At 33.5% G+C, this 27,905-nt stretch overlaps 2 protein-coding genes, 1 long non-coding RNA gene and 1 pseudogene across 5 annotated transcripts; 2 read left to right on the top strand and 2 right to left on the bottom strand.

Moving 5' to 3' along the window:
* The first annotated feature begins 810 nt into the window (after window positions 1-810).
* LOC142642117 (uncharacterized) lies at window positions 811-13,542 on the top strand. Of its 2 annotated transcripts, XR_012845592.1 has the most exons (4): window positions 811-887; window positions 980-1,066; window positions 1,711-1,791; window positions 13,406-13,542. It is a non-coding gene; the product is annotated as an uncharacterized LOC142642117 (long non-coding RNA). The 2 variants fall into 2 exon arrangements; XR_012845590.1 differs by lacking the exon at window positions 13,406-13,542 and having other exon boundaries at window positions 1,711-2,335.
* Window positions 2,806-8,518, bottom strand: LOC142616700 (G-type lectin S-receptor-like serine/threonine-protein kinase At4g27290; annotated as a pseudogene).
* On the bottom strand, window positions 11,568-16,621 carry LOC142642109 (G-type lectin S-receptor-like serine/threonine-protein kinase At4g27290). The gene is made up of 7 exons (XM_075816462.1): window positions 15,311-16,621; window positions 14,476-14,592; window positions 13,065-13,225; window positions 12,749-12,959; window positions 12,379-12,616; window positions 12,142-12,292; window positions 11,568-11,985 (listed from the first exon to the last, which is right to left on the bottom strand). The coding sequence occupies exons 1-7, from the start codon at window positions 16,605-16,607 to the stop codon at window positions 11,680-11,682; spliced, it is 2,481 nt and encodes an 826-aa protein (XP_075672577.1). The 5' UTR covers window positions 16,608-16,621; the 3' UTR covers window positions 11,568-11,679.
* A 1,564-nt stretch (window positions 16,622-18,185) lies between these two features.
* Window positions 18,186-27,831, top strand: LOC142617773 (coatomer subunit delta-like). Of its 2 annotated transcripts, none has more exons than XM_075790741.1 (12): window positions 18,186-18,320; window positions 19,140-19,221; window positions 20,150-20,189; window positions 21,150-21,373; window positions 23,366-23,608; window positions 23,709-23,892; window positions 24,207-24,511; window positions 25,128-25,326; window positions 25,424-25,577; window positions 26,509-26,571; window positions 26,681-26,777; window positions 27,588-27,831. In XM_075790741.1, exons 2-12 carry the CDS (start codon window positions 19,219-19,221, stop codon window positions 27,675-27,677), a joined length of 1,602 nt encoding a protein of 533 aa, XP_075646856.1. In that variant the 5' UTR covers window positions 18,186-18,320; window positions 19,140-19,218; the 3' UTR covers window positions 27,678-27,831. The 2 variants fall into 2 exon arrangements, with proteins under 2 accessions (XP_075646856.1, XP_075646848.1); XM_075790733.1 differs by having other exon boundaries at window positions 18,223-18,320; window positions 19,176-19,221.
* The last annotated feature ends 74 nt before the right edge of the window (window positions 27,832-27,905 follow it).

The raw sequence follows: 27,905 nt of genomic DNA, 5'->3' as shown, positions 1-27,905 counted from the left end.
AAAAATCAGCTTTTAGGTTTTCTTTTGGGTACTATTCATGAGTCCCATTGCATTATTTATAAGTCCATATTGTTGGAAAAAATTAACTTATTTTGTGTATGTGCATCAACTATTGTGTTCATGGAAGCTCTCTTCAATTCCAATGTGACAATGTTTTTGGTGGCTATTGTGTCAACGTTTTTAGGTACTATTCATGGGTGACAACGTTTTTGAATGCTATTAATGGGTTTCATTCCTACGCTATTGTTGTTATAATTACCATTCATGCATATTGCGGTATTTCTTGTCAAACTCTAGTTGACTATTGTTATAAGGACAAAATATAGGTACAGTATTTTATGTGCTGTTTCTTAGGTTCCCCTTTTAAGATTCAACCATGTGGCTAATTGATTAAAAAATACACTTCTATTCTATGGAAAAAAAATTCACATGATAAAATCTTAAGAGGTGAACTTAAAAAACAACACCTAAGTACTGTACCTAAGTACTGCACTTGTTATAATTACCATTAACATTATGGCATTTCGGAAGTCATTTCTTCAAAGGTTAGGATTTGTGTAATTTTCCCTATGATTTTTAAACTTTAAAATTGGGCTTCTTAGAATTGAGCTGATTTAAAAAAATTAAAATTATTTCCTCCACGTCAGAAGGCAGCCCAAAATGCTGACCCAAGAAATCCCAATAGTTTGGGTCAAATGCAAAAGTGTACCCAACGGATAACATAACCGGCTTCTCATTAAGCACTTGGGCCCAGAAAAAAAGCCCATAAATCCAAACTCCTATAACCATCTCTTTTCATACAAATTTCCCACTCGTTTTCGTTTTCGTTCTCTCTCTGTGAAAGAAAATTAGAATTTAGAGGAGAAAGTACGAAGTAGATCAAGCTGGTAAGCTCTCTTTTTCTCAGATCAGATCTCAACCCTCTATGTCTCTGAATTTTCTCTCATTTTATTCGTAAAGTTCTTTTCATGTTCCTCAGCACTTTCTTCGTAGTATTCAATTCGAAGTAAAATTTGCCGTTTGGTTGAATTGTGTTAATCAGAATTCAGATCGCGATTAGGTTTCGGTGAGTTTTTATTTCATTTTCCCACTTTTTCTCGGCAACCAAACGATCTTTTTTGCAATCGCGATTTTATTTTTAAGTTTTTTAAACCTCACTGAGTATTTTTATTATTTTTAAGATAGTGTTGCAATTTAATTAAAAAATAAATAAAAAAGAAAGATTTTGTGGAGTATAATTCTGGTTTATCTGATTCAAAATTTCCGAATTATTTAGATTTTGACAAATTGAATGTTGTTTTGTAAAGCATTAGAGAGTAGACATGGCATTGCAATTACATGCTTCTTTATATGATGATGATGATGATACCACATGCATCTGTTTCATTGTATAGGTACTACACGATTGTTAGAGAGATGATACATATATTTGTTACATGAGATAGTTATTACTATTTTGCTACAGTTGAGCTTTGTGGGCTCTCGATAAATGTATCGTCCCTCTCAAAGAATGTGGGTCCCATATAATTGTAGGGCCCATTCATGTGAGAGGGAAGATGCATATAACTGATGTATGAAATAATTATTACTATAGTTGAGTTGTGCGTGTGCATTTGCGCGTATAAGAGTTGGTTGTATGATTGTGGCCATAAGCGGTTGTGATTCATGTTGTAATATTTATGAGGTTGACAAGAATGTTTTATTCTTTAGGTGCTAGATGCAAGTACAGTGTTACTTGCCTGCCTTTTTCAGCTGGTTTCTGTGGGTTCTCGTTTCCGATTAACCAAGATGGTATGAGTTTTTACTTTATTATATATATTTTTTAATCATTTGTTTTTCTCATTTCTGAATGCTGTTGCTTAAAGGAGAAAAAACTGAGGAAAGTAGAGAATTTATCATATAATACCAAGATTTAGACTCTCCACTCCATAATCCATATTAATACACAGTTTATCATTCAGGAAATGATCTACCCCTCTAGTTATAGACTGGAAATCAGGAGATGATTTTTTCTTTTGCTACAATACTATTTACCTTTAGGGTCACCTCTAAATTGGTCTGTTGAATATGAAAACTAGTCATTTACACCATCGAGTATTGCTACAATGTCAATGTATCCCTTCTATCAGCATTCGTTAGAATCTTTGATGTGAACACAGCCAAACACATGGGTTAGTATCCCCTTTTTTTTTTGAGGCTTTGAACATTGCATGTTTCCTTGATGCTTGCTTTAATTCAAAGTCAAGCTATTCTTTACACCTCATGTCTATATTCAATTTTCATGTGTGTGTGTGTGTGTGTGTGTATGATATTAATAAGCAAAAGATGGAATTCCAAGATCTGCAATAGTCTATGATAGACAAGAAGCACACCAGATTACTCCTATAGAATTACAATATCAAAGTTTTAAAAGATCAACAAATTATGCAAAAGATGAATGAAGACTAACTAGCAAACATACAATCATATTAAGTTGTCAGGAACAGAGATTTAAGACTTATAAAAAAAAAGGAACAGAGATTTAAGTGAAATCAATAGAAGCTTAATTCCTTCAAAAGTCCAGTATTCCTTCTTTCTCGAAATTGTCCATGTAAGACATAATGGAATAGATATTCGTAGACTGATCAGACTTCCCTTGCCAGCAAGCGAACAAATTAACAAGTTTCTTTGTAAAAGCTTCATCCCTCTGGATGAAAGCTTTTAACTCTTTTTTATTAGACCGTACATTTTGTCGTGAACAACAGCACCTTGCATCTTTCTTCTTTGGTCACTCCTTTTTGCTGTCAAGTCTTAAGTGACTATAATCTACCTTGCTTCTAACAATGTAAAGGTGATTTCATTTGTTGAAGACGCTTCAAGCTTTCTTGATGAATAATCTTCTGCAAGTGGAGCCTTTTCTGTATTAAAACCTGGCTGCCCTGGATTAGGCAATGAATTCCCACTGCTTAACATTAGAACAATGGATGAAATGTTTGGCCTATCTTCTGGTCTTTGTTGTACACATAACAAGCCCACATGAATGCATCATAACACTTCAGATAATGTGCATGAGTCGTGTGAGATTAAGAATTCATCTATCAGTTCCATTGGCTTATCTTCAATCCATAGTCTCCATGCCTAAACAAAAATCAGATATTGTTGGAACACTAGAATTACATTAGCAATGTATGACTGAATGATTTCACATGTTAATACTCACTTGAAATGGAGAGTTCATTTCACAGATAGCATTTTTTGTACAAGTGTCTATCATTTAAAAGTTTTAATAACACTAGATACACTAAAAGGAACCCATCTCCATCATTGCAACCCAATGGAGAGATCCTAATACCACTAAAATAGTGGAATGTCAATGTTAATACTTACATATCCTAGAAGATTAAGGCATTGGCTAGAGTTCAAAATTCCTTGTTCTTCGCTCACGATCTCTAGTACTAAGACTCCAAAGCTAAAAATATCAGTTTTCACTGAGAAGTGTCCATTCCCAGCATACTTCGGAGGCATATAACCACTGTAAAAATAAAAAGAAGTCAAACAATTCTCCAAGCATAAACTATAGAAGAAGTTTAAGAATACTCACTATGTTCTAACAATTCTATTGGTATTAGCCTATATTTGATCTCCCCCAAATGTTGTATCTAGGCCAAAGTCAGAAATTTTTGGGTTCATATTGTTATCTAGTAAGATTTTGCTAGCTTTAAGATCTCTATGGATAATTCTCAATCTAGAGTCTTCATGAAGGTAAAGAAGCCCTCTAACAATGCCACCAATAATGTTGTGGCGCATACGCCAATCAAGTAGATTACTCTTTGTTTGGTCTGTCAATTTTCATATTGTTGTTAGTACATACTCAACTACAATCTCAACAACATAATTCATCAATAAAAGATGAAATGGCTAAACATGAATGTGCTTGATTCAATGAAGATCTAAGTTCAAACCAAAAATAAATGAGTCCAAGCTTTTGTTGTGCATGTATTCATAGATCAACAATTTTTCATTTTTTTGAATGCAACAACCGAGCAGCTTCACAAGATTGCAGTGTTGAAGTTTGGAAATTATTATAACTTCATTTTTGAACTCGTTCAATCCTTATCCAGGATTCTTTGAAAGTCTCTTTACAGCTATTTCTTTCCCCCCAAGCAATGTACCCTAAAAGGAAAAAGTTATTTAAGTTTGGAAAAGGAAATAGTTCAGTTAGTTAAGTTTATTTACCTTGTATACAGATTCAAAGCCACCTCCTCCTAACTTGTTGCTGCTTGCAAAGTTATTAGTGGCATTAGATATGGTTGTCAAATCAAATATCGGTAACTCCATCTCTTCCTTCTTGTCTACATTGTTATAATCATTTTGGCATCTCACATTCATTCCTGATATTGTGAGGGAGTCATTGAGCACAATTAACTTCTACAATTCTATTAGTAAAAGAAAATTGTTGACCACCTTATCTAATGTTTCTTCTCAATTTAAAGACTTCAGATTCAAAATACTAAGCTAAAAATTTGTTATTATACATAAGAAATTATCAGAATCCATGTGATGCGGGAGATGCAAGAAAATTATTATTTAATATTATTTATGTTTGCAAATTAATTGTATTTTTATGTTATAAGTCCTAGTAATTTATTAGGCTATTAGTATTTTAATTTGGAAGCAAGGTTATTTTTGTAATAAGACAATTAGGATTTCTTAACTAATTAGAACTAGGGTTTAGCAATCCTTTATAAGCAACCTATTGTACTCCTTGAGGAGATAGTTGATACTTTTGATGAATGAAAAAATGGTCGTTTGGTCTTTCTTTGGTCTGGTGCTGACTCCAGATCCACCCTAGGTGCTAACTCCTAGTGGTTTTCCCGCTTGGTGCTGACTCCAAGTAAAGCCTAAGTGCTAATTTTTAGGTCATATTCATTTATTTTATTGTTCTTTCAATTTTGTTCTGGTTGTCTTGCATCAACATGTCTTATAAAGTACCTTCCTTTCTTAGTTTCTTCCTGCGTACGTTAGAGACCAGCCTCAGTACTAGCATTACCATGAGTAGTATTGCACTGCATACTATGATTATTACTTGATTTTAATGGCCAAAGTGCTTGTTCTTCTCAACATGATCTGAAAGATCAAAAGTAGAGTCAACAATCATATTTTTTTTTACTATATAGAGGGCGTTTGGATTGCGCGTTTGCGCGTATACATCCACGTCTGAATTTTTTTTTTTTTTTTTTTTTTTTTTTAAGCGCGTCTGTCACTATTCATTGGCCATGAACAGTGATTTTAGGCCAATGAACAGTAATTTTTGGCATGAACAATATTTTTTCACATTTAAAAATTATTTTGCTACAGTTTTTTCAGTTTTCAACAATAAGTTCTATCCAAATAGACCCATAATATGCCATATATAATTTTCCTCTGTTTTCTTTTATATATTTTTTATGATGTGCCGTGTGAATTTTTCTCCTGTTAATGTTAAGCTTCTAAGATGCATGGTAAAACTTGTTTGACATTTTATGAAACTTTTGATATCATCAATTGAGTTTTACTTAGAGCAGATAATGTAAATAATTTTAATACCCACAGTATGTGCTACATGAAGAAAGAAGAAAATATTACTATAGTCTGCCACATGAGGAAAGAAGAAAATGTTAAGATTGGAAACGTAAAGGAATTTTTTTGTTTTATTATTGAGAATCACATAAAGGACATTCACTTGGCACAATTATAAGACATTTTTTTTACATAGTAAATGATAATATAATATGTGATTTTATTATAGTTGGTACATAATAAATGTTGCTTGTAGCGGGCAAAGGTGAAAGTTTTTTTTTTTTTTTTGATAATTCAATAGTTGTAATAGGGGAATAGATATTTTAACCCTAGATGTTTATGTTAGAAACACTAGGAAGTGTCAGTTGAGATATAAGGCTTTTGATGATGTAGGTGAAAACTAATGTTATTTTAATCACAACAAAATGTATTAGTAGTAAGGAGGATACCCAGTACTAAAGCAGCCACCCGATTGTAGAGGTCTTGCCCACCCATTTGGAGTACTACTAAATCAACGAAGTCAGCAAACCAAAGCAAGCAGCCACTGCCTCCGTTCCTAATATCTAAATTTGCATATGCTTTGCATGAGCAGTTTTTCAAACACAATTCTTCACATTCCTTGAGACTCATATTCCTATCAAACCAAGAAGAAGATGTGTCAAGCAATTTCATCTCCTTGTAGTTGAGGAACCCATCTCTGTCTTTGCAACCCAATGGAGTCCCTCAAACACACCCATCGGACCAATCTTCTAAATTCCAATCTTTTGGAGATTTTGGTATAAATCCTTTCAAGCATGCACATACAGGGGAGTTATTGGTATCGCAGCTAGCATATGCACCACAGTAGGCATAATTTTCACATCATTTGACTGGAATGTAGCAAAAATCTCCCAACCTTGTGCGTGATCATCCATCCAAAGCCCTGCCCAATGCCTGATGGGTTTAACACATACCGTTAGAAAACAAAATTGCTTCGAAGTTTGAAGTTTATACTCATAATACATATTTTTCTCATGATAAATTGCTAATTGTTGCAAGAACTTAAGTTATTATTAAGAAATAGAGAATCTAATTATATAATTGTTATTTTGAATTCCTTAGAAAATAATTATTTTAAAACTCCTTTATAAGGAGAACTAGAGTTCAAATCTCTTCTCTCTTTATTGTTGTAATTATTGAATTATAAAAAATACAAAATAATAATAAGAACAACAATGACAACAACAACAGGCATTGATTATCAATTTTTTTTTTAAAAAAAACCTCTCAAGTGTGGGCATAGATTATTCTTAATAATTGGATCCTAACACATGTGAATTTTATCTTTTTAAATAACAGGTAGAGTAGAGACTATATATCATGATAAATTGCCAATTGTCCTAAAAATTTAATCCATTAAAAAAATAGTAAATTTAATCATAATTCTAACATTTAACACATACCTTAAGAAAGCAGAATTGTTTAGGAGTTTATACTCAAAATAAATCTCTTTTTCATTCAACACAAAGTCATACTTGAACAACAGATTCGGTCTTACCCATGGCCACGCCGTAAAATGAAGGCCATTCCAAGACCCTCCTCTGGTCTTTATTGTGTTTCCTTCCATAGCAACTATTATTTGCGGGAGAGGATCTAACCCTCCTGAAAATTCACCTCGGGCAGGATTATCTGTGCCCTTCCAAGATGTTATATACCTGTCCAGACCTAAGCCCCATCCAATCTTCATTTCTGGTAGAAATGTGTCGCAAGGATAATCAAAACTCTGCCACAAAAACTTCTCTTGGTCACTAATATTTTCATCTTTCACAACTAGATTTCCTGAATCCAAGAGCTTTGCAGTTGGACTATTTATCTTATTCCCTGCAGTTTGTGGTGTATTATTGGATGACCAAACAGTAGTATTTGCTGTACTATCAAGGACAAGAATTCCTTTATCAGTAACCTTTAAAACTCTAGAGTGATATTCCAGTGGAGTTTCTCTGTTGGCTACCCACACAACTGTCCCCGTAGATACCACGTACCATATTCCCACATATCCGCTTTTCGACCTACCAGGGCTGAAGAATCCTATTTCAAAGTTTCCACCAGCTGAAACTAGAGTTTCACCATCTATGATGGATTGATTTGGAGAGATAGTGTCTGGTGTACTGGAGGTTATTAAGAAGGGGAGTAAGAAAGAGTACACAGAGAGCTGGAAAGGCTTTCATTGATTTTCGAACTGGTGTATCAACTAACCATGCAAGTGAGTTTACAAGGCTTATTCCCTCGGTTCTCTTTGCCCAACACAACATATAAGAGCCATGCATTCTTATATTTGAATGGTAGTTCTGGAAAAATACATGCATTTGATTAGTAATTGACTTTTTTTCCCCAAACCAATGAAAAGAGTCTCATAAAGAAAAGAAAATAAAATTGTAACTTTAATGATCGAAAGGGTGATACTTCCTCTTTCAAGTTTTAAGTTTTAACATTACATTTCGGGGAAGAAAGATTTTTTTTTTTAATCGAGTAGGCATGGAAAAACCGAAGTTTACATGTCAGTAGCCAGTAGGTTTATATGTAAGACCGAGTAAACTTGAATAAAACCAACTGGTTGGATTTATCCCAACCAAAAATAGTTATCAGAATCATGTTTCGTGATTGACCTGACAGCTAATTCCCATAAAACTCTCTTCAGTGTGACTAGTAGTTGACCGTAGTGTTTCCGTCAAAAAAAAGTTGGCCGTAGTGTACTTAACACAAGAATTTTTATATAGATTAGAGTCTTCTTCTCGTACTCAATGTGCTTACAAGTCTTTGTCTGCTATTTGAAATTTCTTTCTGAACATTAATCCAATTTGGAATCTTGGATTTTATGTCTCTAAAAAGTCAAACATTCTTTTAATATTTTCAATTGAAGTTTAACAAATTTTGAATAATTTAATCAACCAACCCACCTGTTAAAAGAGAAAAGAAAAGTTTCTCCAAATGATGCCGTCATATTTTTAAAATGTTATATATATTTCAAATTTAATTCTTTGATTTCTTTAAGTTCCTTTTTTCATTAAATACAACATTTATTTTATAGGTTACATTTGGATTTAAGGATTAAATAAATATATTAGAAGAATAATTATTATTACCAATTACTTGGTTTTTTTTTTTTTTTTTTGAGGAACTACTTAGTTTAAATTTTAAGAATACGTTATGAATATAATTTAAATCATAAAATTACATGTGTTATGAATAGTAAACGGCATCTCATACCCAAAGAATTCCAAATTCTGATATTTATAAATATATACTCATAAATTTTATTTAAGATTTTTTTATAAAAAAAATTACATTTAGTATTGAAATGTGGGTTTAATCCTTAGTCAATTAAACCTTTGACTCTTTCAACAATTTAGCCAAAAAAAAAAATTCCTTCAACAAATTTGACTTTTGTGTCTATTAGAAGACTAGAGTCTATTAGATTGGAGTTTTCTCCGATTTGACTTTGTGTCTGTTAGATTAAACCCGATTTGGCCCCTCCCTCCCCTTCTAATTATCAATTAAATAATAGTTTTTTTTTTATACGAGATATAAATTCTATTATATTCTAATCTAATTGTATATGTGTGTGAAACTCCCTCTTGGAAACTTGAACCCCGGCCCTTCTCCCTTCCTCCCACCTCACAAATACTTATACTTGTGGAGTGATCATTGCACTAAGGATGTGCGGTGGTAATAATAGTGATATTCCTAAGGCACATTATTAGGGTACATAATGAATTCCTCCAAGGGGAAATTCAATGTAAGCCTTTCTTAAACTGAGATATCTTTATTCTTTAGGCACTTGATAAAGATGTCATACAACTCTCTCTTCAGTAGTGGAAGCCTATTTACTTCAACGGGTGCATTAGACACGATTACATCCATAAAAATCTTAGACAACAAAAAGTTGACAAAGTATTAAAAAAAAATTTACCCATTGAAGAGAAAAGTGAGCTCAATTATGAGAAACTATTTGAAAGATTTTATTTTCCTTAAAAAAATTGAAATATTTGATTTTACTACAACTTTAAAAACTTATATTATATGGGTATATACATACATAAAAAGGAATGAAAAATATGTATTATTTGACATGTGATCTAAAGGAAAAATGAGGAAGAAGAAAAAAACTGTGGACGTAAATAAAATGTTATTTAAACTAAGCTCTACATACAAAATGTTAGACTAGGCTACTCATGGTTCCGAGCCAATCTTCTTTCCTCTCCATTTTGTGGAACCAACTTAACCTATTATTAAATTGGATTATACTTAATTGATTATTAAATTATTCCAATTGAAATTTTTATATTGGCATTTTTATCATCTAATTTTTGAATATTGAATTAATTATTGGCCTCACCTGTGACCTTTTTTGCCTCACCTGTGACCTTTTTTTGCGTGGAACACAAACCAAAAGATCCGCTATTTGAGGACCAATATACTAGAGAGAAGCTAATTGCTATTCTTTATCTTGCTAAACGCTCTTGGTGTAATGGTCACTTTATAAATATAAATTCTTGTGGAGTAAGAGGGGCAATGGCCAAGGTTTATGTCTTCACGAGGGAACTTCACAAACATATATGCACTTTTTTTCTTAGAGATTATGCTAGAGTAAAATTTTATCTCAGATAAATAAATAAATAAATAATATATATACACACTAAGAGAGAGAAAGTAAGGAATAATGAATTTCTTAATATAATACAGTAATATCATAATGTTTTAACGCTCCGTTTGTTTCAATGGAAAACCTTGTGTAAAGATAGTTTTCCTTATTTTCCAGTGTTTGGTAGCTTAAAAAAAGATGAGTCAAAGGAAAATTATTTTTGGTCAACATAAAAAGCATAACTTATTTTTAGAGATTGTTTTCCATTAATTTTTTTGGGAAAACAACTCTATCTCACATCAAGCTAAATAAGGGAAGTTAGGAGATTGTTTTTCAACTCATTTAAAATTGCTACCAAATATTGAAAAATGAGATAGTTTTATAGAAAATGCTTTTTAAAAAATAATTCATTTTCTAAAAAACATCATTGTTGAAACAAACAGAGCGTTAGCATTGACAAATTTAATACTCCCTCTGTACAAAAATGTTGTTCATGTTTAGAAAATCCAAATTTAACCATGCTTATGTTGGTCATGTACAAATTTTCAAAATTGTCCTCATTAATTTAAATTATATAGAAAGAATGACTTTTTGTCTTTTTAAATAAAGTAAAGGGTAAAATAGAAATTTTATTTATTAATTTTAGAAAGAGAACTTCATTACTGGACATTCCAAAATAAAGTGGGGGACTTACAATTTGGGATGGAGAGAGTAAATTTGAAAACCGGTTTTGATGACAAAAAATTTTACTAGTTGAACTAATTAAAATTTATTTACCTTTTGGAATTAGATTTCTTGGATTGAGAAGATTAAAATTATCTAATCCAAATTAGTCTTTAGAATATGTAGCCCAAAATGCTGGCCCAAGAAATTGCAACCGTTTAGGTACTTGGCCCAGAAAAAAGCACATAAAACCATACTACTAATGTTCTTGTATTTTCAACCACGTTTTGCGTTTTCAGCTTTTTTTTTTTTTTTTTTTAACCAATATCTATTGCACTGTTCATGTTTGGTTCTTGCGTTTTCAGCCACGTTTTGCGTTTTCAGACTTTTTTTCTCTTTTTTTTTTTTTTTTTAACCAACGCCTATTGCACTATTCATGAGACATGAACAGTGCAAATAGGCAAATGAACAGTAACTTTTTTTTAAAAAAAAAATTATTGTTTTCAGCAAAATAAACGATATCTAAACGCACCCTATATCTTTCTCCTTTCTTAAAAATTTTCCACTTGTTTTTGTTGTCACTCTTTCATCTCAGTCTGTGTGTGTAAGACAGCAAGAGAATTAGAATTTGGATCAAGCCGGTTAAGCTCTCTTTCTCAACTCAGATCTCAGCCACCTATATCTCTGAATTTTCTCTCATTTTCCTCAGTGCTCTCTTCATAAGTGCAAATAAATAAAGGTCCTTAGGTACCAATAGAATTGACATAGCTTACTTGATTGTAGGAAATGATTACAGATTATAATCAAACTTGATTTTGTATCAACAATTCTCTATGAGTTTCTTTAGTACAAAGTTCTTACCGAGCCTCCAATAATGTAATTGTTATTTCATTGGTCGAAGATGGTTCCTGCTTACTGGAGAAACAATGTGCTTCATTTGAATCTTTTTCCAAGAAGAAACCAGGTTGTTTGGGCTGAGGCAATGCACCCTCACTGCCCAACATCACAATCACAGACGACATGCTAGGCCTATCCTCAGGACTCTGTTGCACACACAAGAGGCTAATATGGATGCAACGGAGAACCTCAGACAATGTGGACGATTGTCCTAAGCATTCATCAGTCAATTCTAATGGCCTTCCCTCATTCCACAGTCTCCGTGCCTAAAAATTTAAAACAATTCTGTTAGGGGCACCAATTTTTCATCATTACTGAAATAGTCAACAACATGTTGTGAAATTGGATGTATGTAGACTTAGAATACAAAAACAATGTTTCTACTACATATCTTGATAAGAAATCAACTACTTGAAACTTACATATCCAATAAGGTTATTGCTGATTTTTGGATGATAAAACCCTCTGCTCCTCTTCCCACTTATGATCTCAAGCAACAAAATCCCAAAACTAAAGACATCAGATTTTGTTGAGAATAGCCCATCAAAAGTATATTCTGGCGCCATATAACCACTACAGGATATCAGTAGTTTTAAGTGAGAAAGACTAATTAGGAAAGAAAGTAGATTTACATTAAGAGCATATTATGATATACTTACTAAGTTCCAACCACTCTATTTGTGTTTCCTTCTGACTGATCTCCTCCAAAAGTTCTGGCAACTCCAAAGTCTGAAATTTTAGGATTCATCTCACTATCAAGTAAAACATTACTTGCTTTGAGATCTCTATGTATGATTCTCAATCTGGAATCTTGATGAAGATATTGAAGCCCCCGAGCAATTCCACATGTAATATGGAAGCGCATGGACCAATCTAACAGTTTTCTTTTTGTTTGATCTGGTAAGTTTCAAGTTCAAGTTAATTATATATCCCTAAATTTCAGCCAAAATTGGAAATTTTTTTATATTTTATGAAAGATTGATAACTTAGTTACACTAGCTCAAATGTATTAAGTTTGTGGATACAAACCAAAAATGAAGGAGTCTAGACTTTTATTGGGCATGTATTCATAAACCAGCATTTTCTCTTCTCCTTGAATGCAACAACCAACAAGCTTTACAAGATTCCGGTGTTGAAGCTTGGCAATCAATCTTACTTCATTCTTGAACTCATTCAATCCTTGTCCAGAACTCCTTGAAAGCCTCTTGATAGCAATTTCTTGTCCGTCTTCTAGTATGCCCTGAAATTCTCATATGCAGAAAGATTTCTAAAATCTGTAACAGAAACAAAATAAAAGATTGTCTCATCATCTGTCATTTTTTGGACAAGCATATCACAAGTTTACCTTGTAAACAGGTCCAAAACCACCTTCACCAAGCTTGTTGTTGAGTGCAAAGTTGTCAGTGGCACCAACTACTGTGGATAGGTCTAAGAATGGGAGCTCAAGATCTTCCTTTTGATCTTCATTGTTCTGATGACTTATAATTCCATTTGGCTCCTTTTTTGCTGAAATGGAAAAGAAATTTATAAAACAAAAACAAAAACAGAGGGAAAGAACTGAGATATGAAAGAAACATGAAGTAATATATTGAGAATGACAGGGTTTAGTTTAGCTGCAATAATAACCAAAATCTCAGATTACTAAATTTCTATCATAGCAGCAATAATAATGATTTATACACGCAGATTCTTCTCCTACCCATCCTGTCAACTGGCACATCCAGACCACCTCTCTAATGCTGTTTCCCTAGCTGTTTTCTTTAATTCCTGCTCTTTAGCGTGGGAAAAGAGGAACTGCAGTTCTGCAGCCCACGCAGCTGCAAAATTTGCTCTTGCCTCTAAACACTCTTGAATTTTCAATAATGTTAATCTTCCCCCTGCCTTGGCGGCAATCTGTAAGGTTGATTACCCCTTTTGTTCTTTTCCTTCTTGTTAATGCATTGAAGTTTATCAAAAAAAAATGCAGATTCTTTCTCCCAGAAAGATACTATCCACCTTGAGCAATGAAGTTAAAATGAAACTGAATCCAATACATTGCAATATGAGCAGAGTTATGCTTATATAGTGACTTAAAAGATATCAAGGTACCATTAACATAATAAAAACTGTGCTAATCAAACTTGAAATTCTTTTAAAATTCAACTTGTATCAATTAATTAAGTCCAGGCCAAGTCTAATAAGCATCTTGCTAATTTAACCATTCCAACAGATGTATACTAAAATGAGCACATTGGCCTATATATTCAAGAATGTCCACTTGGAAGTTGGAACCCAATATTTTGTTTTTTTTTTTTACTTTTGCTAAGTAATTAAGGATAACACGATGAGTGGATGAAAGCCTTATAGGTGTAAGCCACAAGCCAACCTCAGAAAGAGTACTCTATTCAAGAATGTCCACATGGAATTCAAGTTCATTAAAGGTCTATATCATACCATTCACCAAGCAACAAATTGCCTAAGTTTGCGTAGTCTGATGACAGTGCCACGGCTCAATTTGTGAAATTGTTTTGCAAAGCACTGACAAACTTTGAACAAGATTATATCATACATCATGATCATCCTAGTCCAAAATATTGTATTATGAGAATGGGAATAAGCTGACTTGATTCTGTTTATAGTACTAATAGATTCCATTTAAAAAATTAAAATTAAAAAAAGCCTTTTAAGTAGTTCCATAACTCATTGTCCTGATTGTCATCTATTAAAAAAAAAAAAAAACGAGCCTTTTGACTCATTGTCATTGTAAAGTTATTTACCTTTTAAGTTTGTCCTGTTTCTGCAAATATAAAAGCCAACTAAGAGTGTTCCAGAAACTACAGCAAGGGCAGCAGCAGCTGTCACTGCAATCTTGATCTTAGTACCATGTCTTTTTTCTTCATAATTGAATTTGACACAGCAAAGGAAATATAGTTAGAATACAGCTAAAAGATATGAAAAGGCAAGGGAAGCATTAAACATTATAAATTAAAAAACTTAAGTTTTTTCAAAATGGTGAATTAGAAAGCTTAAGCTTAATCAATTAACCTTTTTTCAAACACTTCCTTTCACATGTGGATCCAACACTTGAGATTTTAACTTTTTAAATAGAAAATAGAGTAGAGACAAGGTTTGAGCTTAGTTTCATTGACTCTAATATCATGATAAATTATTGATTATCTCAAGAGTTTAAGCTACTAGAAAATAATAATTTTTTTCTGATAAGTAATAAATTTTATTGATATAAAAAAAAGGACACCCTAGTACACAGGGAGTGTACAAGGGTGAACAAAATTACAAGAATCAAAAAAATTAAGAAAGAAAGAGAATGATTGGTTTCGCAGAGTAACCAACCAATCTAATAGTCCTAAAGAAAAAAGTCTAGAGATCTAATTTGAATCTCTCATTAACTTCAAAACATCTAATATTCATTTCCTTCCAAAGACACCATATTAAGCAATGGGATTTACCATATATGACCATTTCTACAGTGACCAACTAGAAAATAATAAAATTTTAATCATTTTAACCATTATTCTAACAAAACAAACAAAATAGAAAATGAATGCAAAGCATGCTGGAAAAAGTAATTTAAAGCCAAAAGTAACCCCACACCTAGTAGCTCTGAAGCTGACATTCTGATATATAGATCTTGCCCACCTGCCGGAAATTGTCTAATATCCATTAAATCACCAAACCAGATGGCGCAGCCACTACCTCCTCCGCTGATATCTGAGTTTGTATAAGCCATACAGGTGCAGTTGTTCAAGCATTTGACCCTGCATTCATCAAGGCTCATATTTTTGTTCACCCAAGAATATGTAGTATCTGGCAATTTCAAGTCAACAAATTTAACAAACCCATCTGTATGGCAGCTCAACGGTTTATTGCGTACACAACCTTGAGACCACTCCATTAAGCTCCACAATTCTGGTGATTTAGGCTTGAATGCTTTTAGACACTGGCAGACCGGTGATGCAATAGAGACACAATTTCCATTGGCTCCACAAAGGCCATAACTGTCACAGTAGTCCCGAGGTCTTGTTGAATAAACCTTCCAAACTTTCTCTGCTTCAATCCATGTATAGCGATCACGGGTATGGGTGGTTTGGTTCACCACTACTCTTGAGATTAGGGACTTATTTTTTAGGGTGTACGTGTAGTACACTTCATTCTCATTAGAGACAAAGTTGTAATCATAAACTGGATTGGGGTTTAAATCTGGTGAACCACTGAACCTAAGGCCATTCCATGGACCAGTACGGTAGAACTTTTTGTTGCCTTTCCAAATATAAGCTTCAGGATATGAATGAATTCCCATTTCTAATATCCCATAGGTGAAATCCCCAGGAGATGGATCATCTGGTTTCTTCCATGCTGTAAAAGACCAGTTAACGCCTTTCTTTAAGTCCCATCCCAGCTTCATTCCTGGTAAAAATGTATCAGTTGGATTGTTGAAACTTTCCCACAAGGTGATTCTTGAGTTTTCGTCTTTCTCATCTGTTACTGTTAGTACAAGATTTCTAGTGTCTAGGAGCTTTAACACTGGATTCTTGGCTTGGTTTTGTGCTTTTGTAGACCAAACAACAGCACTATTATTCTGACTCATAACCACAACACTGCATGTACTATTGTTTATCATCAGCACGCCTGAGGAGTCATTGATCGGCTTGAGTCGATTTGCAACCCAAACAATGGTTTTAACTGGGATATTCTTGTACCATATTCCCAAGTAGTGATTGTTGGAACTACCAAAACTGAAAAAACCGAGTTCGAAGGTTCCATCTTGGGAAACTAAGGTGTTTTCTTCACTGATAAATTGGGATGTAGTAATGCTATCTAGTGTAAAGGAGACTTCGGAGAATAAAAATATTATGCAAGTATGGATAAGAATGAAGGAAATAATACCCATCGGTTTCTACTTTCTAGTTTAATGCCTCCTTAAACATAAACCTCTATATAGTATAGCACCTAAACTGGTATAGCCGTATAGGTTGTGAACTATAAAGGTTGACTTGTGTTCAACATAACCAATCAAGTGCAATGGAGTACTACACAAAGTTTTGCTCCCGCATAAAAGGAGAACTTTTCTACATTCAACCAAGAGAATGGCTTTTTCATGCACTGGAATGCTGTAGTCCACACGGAAAATTATTGGCATTTTGTCTTCAAATGAAAATGGAGAGCTGCCTCACTGCCTTGTCGCATTCATTGTGAAGGAAAAAGGATATTTGTAACAAAAAGTCTTTCGGGCAATTGCAGCCATAAGAGGACCCTCCCCATGGTCAGAATTTAGGAATTTCTGTCTCTGAGGACCGAATTTTTTTAGTGCGCTGACTCATGAGGAAAAGTTTGGTACAATTTCTCTTGCATAGCCTAGTTAAAGAGTGATAATAGTTATACACTGTGTATACTAAAAAAAGAAAAAACATGAATTTAGCAACAACAACGCATAATTCAGCAAATATATAATATTTGTAAAGTAAACAGTCCATATTTATTATTTGAAATTGTACTTTAATTTTTGTATTTTTTGGGAATTTTTTTTTTTAAAGTTTTCTTGTATCCTTCCAGTTATGATCATTCATCTCTACTTAAACTGAGGTCTTTTATCTTAATGGGCAAGACAAAATTTCCATTCAATTGATCATATAGTGGATATGATTTAGAATAATTATGCTATGTTTAATAGCGTCTGCAGTTATACTTATATCTTCAATCCTGAGCTAAATTTTTTAGCTGTCAATATAAATCAGTATTTTTGTTAATGTTGGGTTAGATATATGAAACATTTAAAACCTAAGGGGTCGTTTGGTTCGTTGTGATGTTATATTACGCCTTAATATTACGTTATTGTAATCTTACATTAATATAATCTCAATATAAAAATACAACATTACATTGTTTAGGAATGTGATGAGATATTTTGTAATTTTAAATTATAGTAATGTTAGAAAAAATAAAATAAATAAATAAATTTAATCTTACATGATCGTAATATGCATCACATTAAAGGCACATTACAGCGAACTAAACACCTACTAAGTGTCATTTTTGAAATTTTTGGAGAAGTGTTATTTGATGAAATCTCAAAGAAGATTGGTCTAATTTCCCTTATAATTTTATACTTTTAGAATTGAGTTAGTTAGAATTAAGCTAATTAAAAAAAATTAAAATAATGAATTTCAATTAGCTTGATTCATGAAATCTTTTAACATCAAATAAGGAATTTGAGTTTCAAATTTGAACCCTATCTACACACACACACACAAAATCAATGGGTGTCTTTACCCGGATAATAATAAGCAATTATCTAGAAATGGGCATTATAAATTAAAAGTAATATCATATTTATCAAAATAAAAATTTTGGTCCAAGTTAAGGTGTAGCCCAAATGCTGGCCCAATAAGGCCCAATGGTATGGATAGCACTTGCATGTAAAAGTGTACCACCTAACTGATTACATAATTGGCCGGAAAAAGAAAAGCCCATAAAACTAATCTCCTCTTATCTTTCTCCTTTCACAAAAATTTCCCACTCGATTTCGTTGTCACTCTCTCTCTCTCTCTCTCTCTCTCAAAGAGAATTAGAATTTAGAAGACGAAGTATCAAGTAGATCAAGCTGGTAAGCTCTCTCTTTCTCAGATCAGATCTCATTCCTTTAATCTCTGAATTTTCTCTCATTTTATTCCTAGAATTCACTTCATTTTCCTCAGCGCTCTCTTCGTAGTATTCAATTCAATGTAGAATTTGCCTAGTGGTTGAATTGTGTTAATCAGAATTTCAGATCTAAATTAGGTTTCAGTGAGTTTTTCTTTCATTTTCCTACATTTTCTCGGCAACCAAACGATCTTTTTGTGCTATCCGGATTGATCCGCTCGTAATTTTTGAGTTTCGTGATTTGATTTTAAGATTTTAACCTCGCCGATTATTGTTGTGGTAATGTTGTAATTATCAGTGTCATTATGATATTTTCGCAGCTTTTTTGGATTCTGTGGAGGAAAATATTATTTGATCTGATTCTGAATTTCCAAATTCGTTAGATTTTGACAAATTGAATGGAAATTGTATGCACGATGATGCCTATAGTTAACAAAGGTCGGATTGGATATATAGTGAGGGGGAGGATGCATATAACTGTTGCATGAGATAATTATTGCTATAATGTATATATCTGTTGCTTGAGATGATTATTGCTATAGTTGAGCTCTGTGTTTGTGTGCGTGCACGTGCTTAAAAGATGATAATTGATATAACAAATGTGTGCGTACACGTGTGCAACAGATTTGGGGTTCACACACATTGAGAGGGAGGATGCATATACTCGTTGCATGAGTTGTGTGTGTGTATGTGCACGTGCACGTGTAAGAGTTAGTTGTATGATTTGGTTTATAATAAGTGGTTGTGTTACTTGTGAGGTTGATGAGGATTTTTTATTCTTTAGGTGTTTGATACAGTGTTTCCTGCCTGCCTTTTGCAGCTAGTCTCTGTTGGTTCTCAGTTTTGAATAACGAAGATCCAAGATGGTAAGATTTTATACTTTATTATTATTTTTCTTAATAATTTGTTTTCTCATTTCTGAATGCTGTTTCTTAAAGGAATTATGAGATTTGGATTTAATTTCATTCCATAATTCATTAATTGGAATGAGTTGAGTCTCTTTGCTGGATATTGAATTGCTCTTGACACTAGTTTTTGGTTACTTTCAAACTTACAATATACACCTTCAAATAAACGATGTCAAATGTGACCCTTCTATTATGGTCTCACATTTTTGCTGTTACCCTGGCTACAAACAACACTTTTTTTTCTATTTTATGTTCGAAACGATGTCGTTCTTTTTCCTTATTTTATGTTCAAAACAATGTTGCTTTTGGTTGGTTAACACCAAGATTCTAATGGATGTTGACAGAAGGGATACATTAACATTGTTGTGATACTCAGGGTGTAAGTCAAGAGACCAATTTAGAAGCGACCCTAAATTGACAAGGATACCTGAATCTTTTTTTTTTTTTACTATTAACACTAAGTAGTTGGTTGAGCTCTGCTATGGTGGGGCTCCTATATGAACTCTATATGAGCTTCTTAATAAAAAAATGAAAAATTGTACAACTCTGATAGTTACATTTGAAGAATTGTGCCGTATGCATTAATTTGATCTTCTTATCTATCTGCACCAGATATGTACATATAAAATGCTCAAATTCCTTTCTTTGAAATAAAAATTTACAAACAATTTACTCCAGTTTGAACATTTTGATCCCCGCTCTATACCTAAAGGGCAGATCATTTACTGAATAATAAATAAACTAGGTAACAGTATGGATTATGGGGTGGAGAGTCATTTTTGGCTGTTCCTATATTTGTAGTATATATCTGAATAGGAATATTGTGTGTGTGTGTGTGTGTGTGTGTGTGTGAATTGCTTCTTAATCACACTCATTTGTGATATAGGTTGTGCTTGCGGCTTCCATCATAAGCAAGTCTGGGAAAGGTGAGTTCTTTGCTTGTCACTTGCACTTTTTCTTTTAGTTGAGTAATAAAAAATCCTTGATTCCCTTGCTATCAATCTCAAGATTCTCAACAACCATCCAATTTTATCAACCATCTTGCTTTGATACATCTAACAAAAGTCCAGCTATTCCTTTCTCCTGAAATCATCCACATAATAGTGGAATAGATATTCTTAGACTGGTCAGATTTCATTGCCAGCAAGCAAACAAATTAGTAACTGTATATGGAATCATCCCTCTTACCCCAAACATTGAAAGAAATACAGTTAACCTAAATATCTTGCTACCACATAGTGAAGTCAAAGCTGATTTACTGTTTCATCTTTCCTTTTACATATTACACCAATTCATTATAATTATGCCTAACTTTTGAATATTGTTCATTGAAAAAATCTTCCCCCATTCAGTTGTCCAGTCTAAGATTGCAACCTTTCAGATCCATTACCTTCCATATATTCTTCAAATTTTTCTGTAAAAGCTTCATAATGGTAAGAAAAAATATCAAATCTACCAGATTGTGTGACCTCCAAGACATCCTATTTACTGTCCACTAGAAGAGAAATTGCTTCTTCTTTTTCTTCTTTTTTTTTTCTTCTTAAAACTCTGTACTTCACTCCAATGACACATCTTCGCAACTTTCCTAATAAAGCCTGGTTAAAAGTACTCGATTTCCTCTTGGCCAAACCACATGGTATGTTGTTTATGGAATTTAGTTATATCATCATAGAGCCTTGAGCATTTCTGTTGTCAAATGTGTTTACTATGGTATTTGCTGTATTTATGATATTATATATATATATATATATATATATATCAATGAAAAGATTCTTTCTTTCTAAAATACTTTTTGCTTTTTTTTTTATGACTGTTCCTAGATGTGTCAAGACTAGACCGGGATCTGTTACTGATTCCTTGCTCTGTATTCCTTTTTTTTTTTTCAGTGCTTGTTTCAAGGCAGTATGTGGATATGTCTCGTATAAGAATTGAAGGTCTTCTTGCGGCTTTTCCCAAGTTAGTAGGAACTGGAAAACAACACACATATGTTGAGACAGAAAATGTGCGCTACGTTTACCAACCAATTGAAGCTTTGTACTTGCTACTTGTGACAAACAAACAGAGCAACATCCTTGAAGATTTGGAGACTTTGAGGCTGCTATCTAAGCTTGTATCCTTTTCTTGATGATATATATTCCAGTTCATATTCTTGTATTGAGTTCAGCATGATTTTTTTGATCCACCTATTTTGGATATTTAGGAGAATAATGAAGTTGTTGCTGTAATTATAACATGATTTGCATCGATCCATATCCCAGTTTAGGAACTTTCAGTTTCAGCACTAAAATTTGCCTTAGAATATGGTTTGATATAGAAAGGTTTAGCAGTTGTTAGGGCATGATGGAAGATGATTTTGGAATATAATTAGGATTTTTTTTTCTTTGTAGGTTTAAGTGAAAGGTTTAAGGTCTGGTTATTTGGATTTAGATGGTTTTATGAAAACAAAAATAAAGAAATTAAAAGCCTAGGTACTTGCACCTAGGTTTCCCAAGCAATCACACTTGAAAGCTTGTGATTACACTCTCTTTCAATAGCTTCAAAACTACTGAAGATTCTCTGGATTAGCTCTCCTAAGTTGACAGGTTACATGGCCAATCTACGTATGGTAGATTGTAAGCTGACTACATTTATATGCTGATTTGGTGAGCTAAGCTTAGGGAAAACTATAATTTAAGGGCTCCAATAGGTGAGACAGCATGACTAGGGTTTATAAGTGGGTTGGGCATTAATTCATGAGTGACTGACTCTAGGATAAATTCAGGTTATAGGGAATTCTGGGTAACAGCTTTAAAAAAGTTTGTTGGATGACGTTTTGTTGTAGAAAATCATTTTTTTCTGATTTGGGTTGTGTTGTAGATAGAGGTTAGTTGTTTTTAGTGGAGGAGAAAGCAAATCAATCAATAAACATAATTTCATTACAAAAGTCTACGAAATTTTGAAATTCCATTGCACATTAAGTTGTAACAGTAAATTTTTTTACTCAAGTAAAAACTGATTTTACCCCATACTTTTATGTGGCATTTGGGTCATGGAATATTTTAGGATGCCTAGGAATCGTCTCAAGTTATCAGGTCTTCCCACATTTGGTTGTCTGTGGCTTATAGGAGTCAAGATGCCTATAGGTATCGAGATTTCCACATATTTTTGCTTATGTGAGGATGTGGATTCCCATTGAAAAAAAAATGAGAATCTGTTTCCCCATGGCTTGGGAATTTGGCTGTTTTAGTTGAATGACAAAAGTAGTATCATTTGAATTTTTTTTGTTAGACAATCATATAAGTGTTTTTTTTAAAGAAAAATTGTGTGTTTTTATGCAATTTATTCAGCAATGTATTTGATTTAACATTGTAGCATCCTTATTAAATTTAGATTAACGATTAAACAAACAATTGTTGTAAGTTTCCAAAGAATAAACCAAATGTGGACATGTCATATTCCTGGAAATCTTGATAGCTTCTTGAATAAACTAAACTGAATATCCTTATTCTGAGGCATTCACCATTTTGGACACTACACTCCCAGCAATTTAGTTGCCATGGTTCATATTGGATCTCCTAAACTAGACTCTATGTTAGTGACTGAGTCACCTAGTCTTCAAATCCACATAACACGTCTCCATTGGATGTTGTATATAAGCCCACTCAGTAAAAATTAAAAGTTCCCAAATAGAAAGTTTGAAATTAACCGCCGGCCACACCCTTTCTCCATGGCTCCATCAATGGGCTGCTCCATTCCATGAAATCTTGAAAGTACTAGATTATGCCTGACACAACTATACAACTTTGAAACCATACACATCTGTATCAGGGGCATACTATCGTTGGGAAAATAACAATAATCATAATTGAATTTGGGACAATCAACTAGACTTGATGATGGAATGCCTCAGTTGGCCTCCAACCATTATTTTATATTATTTGCATTCCATTTTTTTTTTCTTTTGATCCTATTGTATTCTTCATAATTTTTTATGTTCACAATTTCTGAAGTTTCTGTGGTGTGCAATGCTTTTTAAGATATTTATATTAAAGATGCTCACAAAAGATATACATGTCAAAGATGTCAAACAGGGGCATTGAGTTTTTTCCTTAAATATTTCTAGGTACCTGAATATTCTTATCCTTTAGATGAAGAAGGTATTTGCAGGACAGCTTTTGAGCTTATCTTTGCTTTTGACGAAGTTATCTCTCTTGGGCACAAGGAAAATGTAACTGTTGCACAGGTTAAACAGTACTGTGAGATGGAGAGTCATGAAGAAAAGTTGCATAAACTGGTATTGCAGAGTAAGATCAATGAAACCAAGGATGTTATGAAGCGCAAAGCTAGTGAGATTGACAAAAGCAAGGTATATTTCAGACGCCTGTTATGGCTTCTGTCCTTATTTTTTGCCCGTTTCCCCTTGTGTTAAGTCATCCATTATTGAATTCTTATTGTGTATTCTGCAGATTGAAAAGGGCAGAGGTGATAAAGGAGGGTTTGGGTCTATGTCTATACAGTCAATGGGCTCTGGAAGACTTGAGAGTAGCTTTAGCGATATGAGCATATCTGGTGGTGGTGGAGGTGGTTTTGGAAGTGGTTCTGGCTTTGGATTGAGCACTGACATTGAATCCTTTTCTAGCAAGTCTAAAGGTTTGCTCCAGTTTATCTTCATGAATTGTACAAGGGCACTTCCAATTTTGATGATTTGTGGATGATTTTGTTAAATAACACATGCTGTCTGTTCATCTGAATCTTCTAAGCGCATTTGATTATTTATAAAAAAATGTATCAACCTCTAGAAACAGGTGCTGTAATCTCTTTTAAGTAGCACTGCAATGCTGTGTGTGTAAGGTTTAAATTAGTTGCCTCTTTGCAGAACATAGGTGACTTTTTCTAGATTTGTTTTTGGTTTGGTAAGTATTTCTTACTTAGAACACTTTTGACAATGTATGCGTCATCCTTAGGTCGTCCACCTTCATCTGCCACTGCTCCTCCAAAAGGTCTTGGCATGCAGCTTGGTAAATCTCAAAAGACAAACCAGTTCTTGGAATCCTTGAAAGCAGAAGGTGAAGTAATTGTTGAGGATGTTCAGCCAAAAGCAAGCCATTCCAAATCATCTGCTCCACCACCTACTGATCCCATCACTTTGACTGTTGAGGAGAAAATCAGTGTGACACTGAAACGAGATGGGGGACTTAGTAACTTTGATGTTCAAGGAACATTGTCACTTCAAATTCTTAACCAAGAAGATGGGCATATCCAGGTTCAGGTATTCTGTGTGTGCGCGCGCACATGTGTGCATAATTTAGGCAGTACTTTGGTTTCAAAATATATTTTAAACTTGGGACTTTCTTTTCTAAGTAAGTAAAAACAATAGAAATGGGGTTGTATTTTTCATTTGCATCTTAGGAACTATAATAAAATAATGTTCTTGCCAAGAGAAACTTCTCTAGTTGTATTTTTTTTCGGGAAGTTTAATTGAAATTTTTGTCCTTGCTTTGAATTTTTTATTTAGTAACAATCCTTTTCTGGCTTCATATTTTCTGCAAACTCTATTCAATTGGATGTCGGCATCAGGAAGTCTCTTTTGCTCAAGCTTATTAGAGTTTATTGATATTGTAATGTCAGAACTTAGAAATGTTGAGACTCTAGTATACAATATGTTGAGCGTGATTCTAGTATACTACTTGTGTACCCGATGATTTATCATTTCTAATAAATTTTATTACATATAAAAATAATAATGAAATTTTATATATATATATATATATATATATATATATATATATATATATATATCTGTTTCTGGCTGTATTGAAACAAGTGACCATGGATTTTATGCTTTGTTTCGTTGCAATTATGATATATCATGCCTTATTTTTCAGATTGAAACTGGTGGGAATCCGGGCGTCCTTTTCAAGGCACACCCTAACATGAACAAAGAATTATTTGCCAATGAAAATATTCTAGGACTGAAGGACCCAAATAGGCCTTTTCCCACAGGTCAGGGCGGTGATGCAGCAGGTGTTGGTCTTTTGAAGTGGAGAATGCAAAGTACAGATGAGTCAATGGTGCCACTGTCAAGTGGGTTAAAAACTTAAAGCCTTACACTTCTCATCTTCCTGGTATACAATTTGTGTTGTATGCTCTAATCATTTACGTAAATAAATTTATGTTACAGTCAACTGCTGGCCCTCTGTTTCTGGAAATGAAACTTATGTCAGCATTGAATATGAAGCTTCGTCAATGTTTGACCTACGAAATGTTGTGATCGCAGTACCTCTTCCTGCTCTTAGAGAGCCACCAAGTGTAAGGCAGATTGATGGGGAATGGAGGTGAGAAGTTCAAGTTTATTTATTTTTCATTAATTCTAACTTCTAATTTTGTGAAGGTTTACTGATGGGTGCCATAAGTGGCTTATAGAATATGAAGTCCTTGGCTTATAAAAAATAAAAATAAAAAAGACTATGAAATCCTTGACTCAGGTTTTTTTTGTCCTTGGGTAAATCTTACCTATCAAAAAAGGGGTTGGTAAAAGTTAAAATTTCGTGAGATACTGGTGGTTTCCACAAGATGTTCACAATTTACATATATGGAAGCAGAGACTTGGTTGACATGGATCTGTTTTAAATTGTGTTTTGTCCCACATTTTTCTTCAACTTTTTGAACCCTCCAAATTCATTATGTACTAAGTTGTTTGAAAAGCATGAGTAGCTTTGGCCCATATGAAACTTCCTTCTCCCACAAAAATGGATGGAACGTGAGGTTGTAGGTTTAAAACCCTTGAGGTGTGTGGGTAACTTACCTATAAAAGAAAATACTGAACTATTGAGAGGGGGAAAAAATGAAAAACTTCAGGGAAATAGTGTTGAATTGAGATTTGACTGTTTGTATTCTTACTCGGTGGAGTTCCATTCATTACTCTGTAAAACTTTTCATTGCACTTGCAAGCTACACCTAGAGGCTTTCATCTTCTTTTTTATCTTTTTCTTTTTTGTAGACAAATACATCTAGAACTATTTGTAAAGCTCTAGCTATTTGTCACATTCAGATCTTAAAATCACAATTTAAAATAATAATCAGAAGAGGGTGCCAAAATCTGTTCTTTTTATTTTTTTTTTGTACAGAAAATTTGAGAAAATGCTTATAGTTAACATATTTAAAATTATATCTTTCAAACATCATGCGGTTTAAACTTTAAACATTTTGGCTTCTTTAGTTTTTTTCTGTATCCATTATATTTTATGCACCACTTATGTCTTGCAGGTATGACTCGAGGAATTCCGTCTTGGAGTGGTCCATACTTCTTATTGATGACTCAAACCGCAGGTGTGCAAAACTTGGGGGTGTTATTTTTCTGTCCAAAACTGTGTGCTACATATATTTTTAATACTAGTGCTTGCAGATTTCTTATATTTCACTTTTGAATCCTTGACAGTGGATCAATGGAGTTTGTTGTTCCCCCAGCAGATTCATCTGTATTTTTCCCCATATCTGTGCAGTTCTTAGCTACTAACACATTCAGTGACCTTAAGGTTTGCTCTTGCTTCTTATTTGATATTGTTACAGGCTATGTTTCTGAGGTTCTTTCTGTAAGTTTTACTTTCTGCTTTACTTGCTTTGCCCCTGTTAACTGCAACAAGCACATATGCTTTATTGTAATTCATATCTAGATCATTTTGGGCAGTTCATAATTTGATTTATTTAGTTTTTTAAGTTTCACTTAGTATAATCAAGCTCTTTTGTGCTTTATGATTCAGTGTGTACTTGTTTATAACATCATATGTGAACCTTAGATGTCCTTTTTTATTTGCTCAATACTACTAAAATGGAATTTAATGCCTTAGTTACCATTGGCCATCTATAAAGCATGTAATTGAACATTGCACGAGCTTGCATCTCTAGTCTGATGCAAGTGAACATCACACAAGCTTGACAGGAAAAATTTCAGTCTTCTCAATTAAAGTCAAAACTATTTAGTTTGCCTGACGTGTAGAAGACCTATCTTTCACTTAACTAAAGTAGAACCCTATGTAATATTCTTGACTTGTTTCTTCCGAAGATGGTTGAAAATGAAAAGGGAATTGGGGTCATCTGATCAATTCAAAACCTATCCCATGCCATTAGCTATTGTGATGCCTTCTTTTCTTTTTTCTTTTCTAAATCACCTTTTATGATAATGGGTATTGAAGAAAAGATGGGGCCATTGAATCTCCACAGAATGTCTGGAATTATATGCTACTAATTGTTTTTCTCTTAAATTTTATTCATTTCATCACTCACCATCTCCTATTCTCTTATGATTCAATGCCTTGTATTAAGTTGTCTTTAAATTCCGTTTACAGGTTGTGAGTGTCATACCTCTGAAGGGTGGAGCCCCTCCCAAGCATTCCCAAAGAACGCAGTTGATCACGGAGAATTACCAAGTGGTGTAACTGGTGCTTACATGCTCTACTGGATTCAAATTCTGAATCAGCAGTTGCCTTTCATGTTATTCCTTTTCATGCTATATCCACTTGTATTAACCTAATTTTTTCTCTATTAGGATATCTGTTGGTATACATAAATGCAATTTTTCGCTATTTGCATGGCTTGATTTGTTTTCTCTAACATGGTACTCCGGCAATTGTCAAGTCAATGCGCGTAATAGACTACCAATTCTT

Source organism: Castanea sativa, chromosome 1, assembly GCF_040712315.1.
Source record: "Castanea sativa cultivar Marrone di Chiusa Pesio chromosome 1, ASM4071231v1".
Lineage (NCBI taxonomy): Eukaryota > Viridiplantae > Streptophyta > Magnoliopsida > Fagales > Fagaceae > Castanea > Castanea sativa.
The sequence above is the reverse complement of the archived record's forward strand: the minus strand, read 5'-3'. Positions and strand labels throughout refer to the sequence as shown.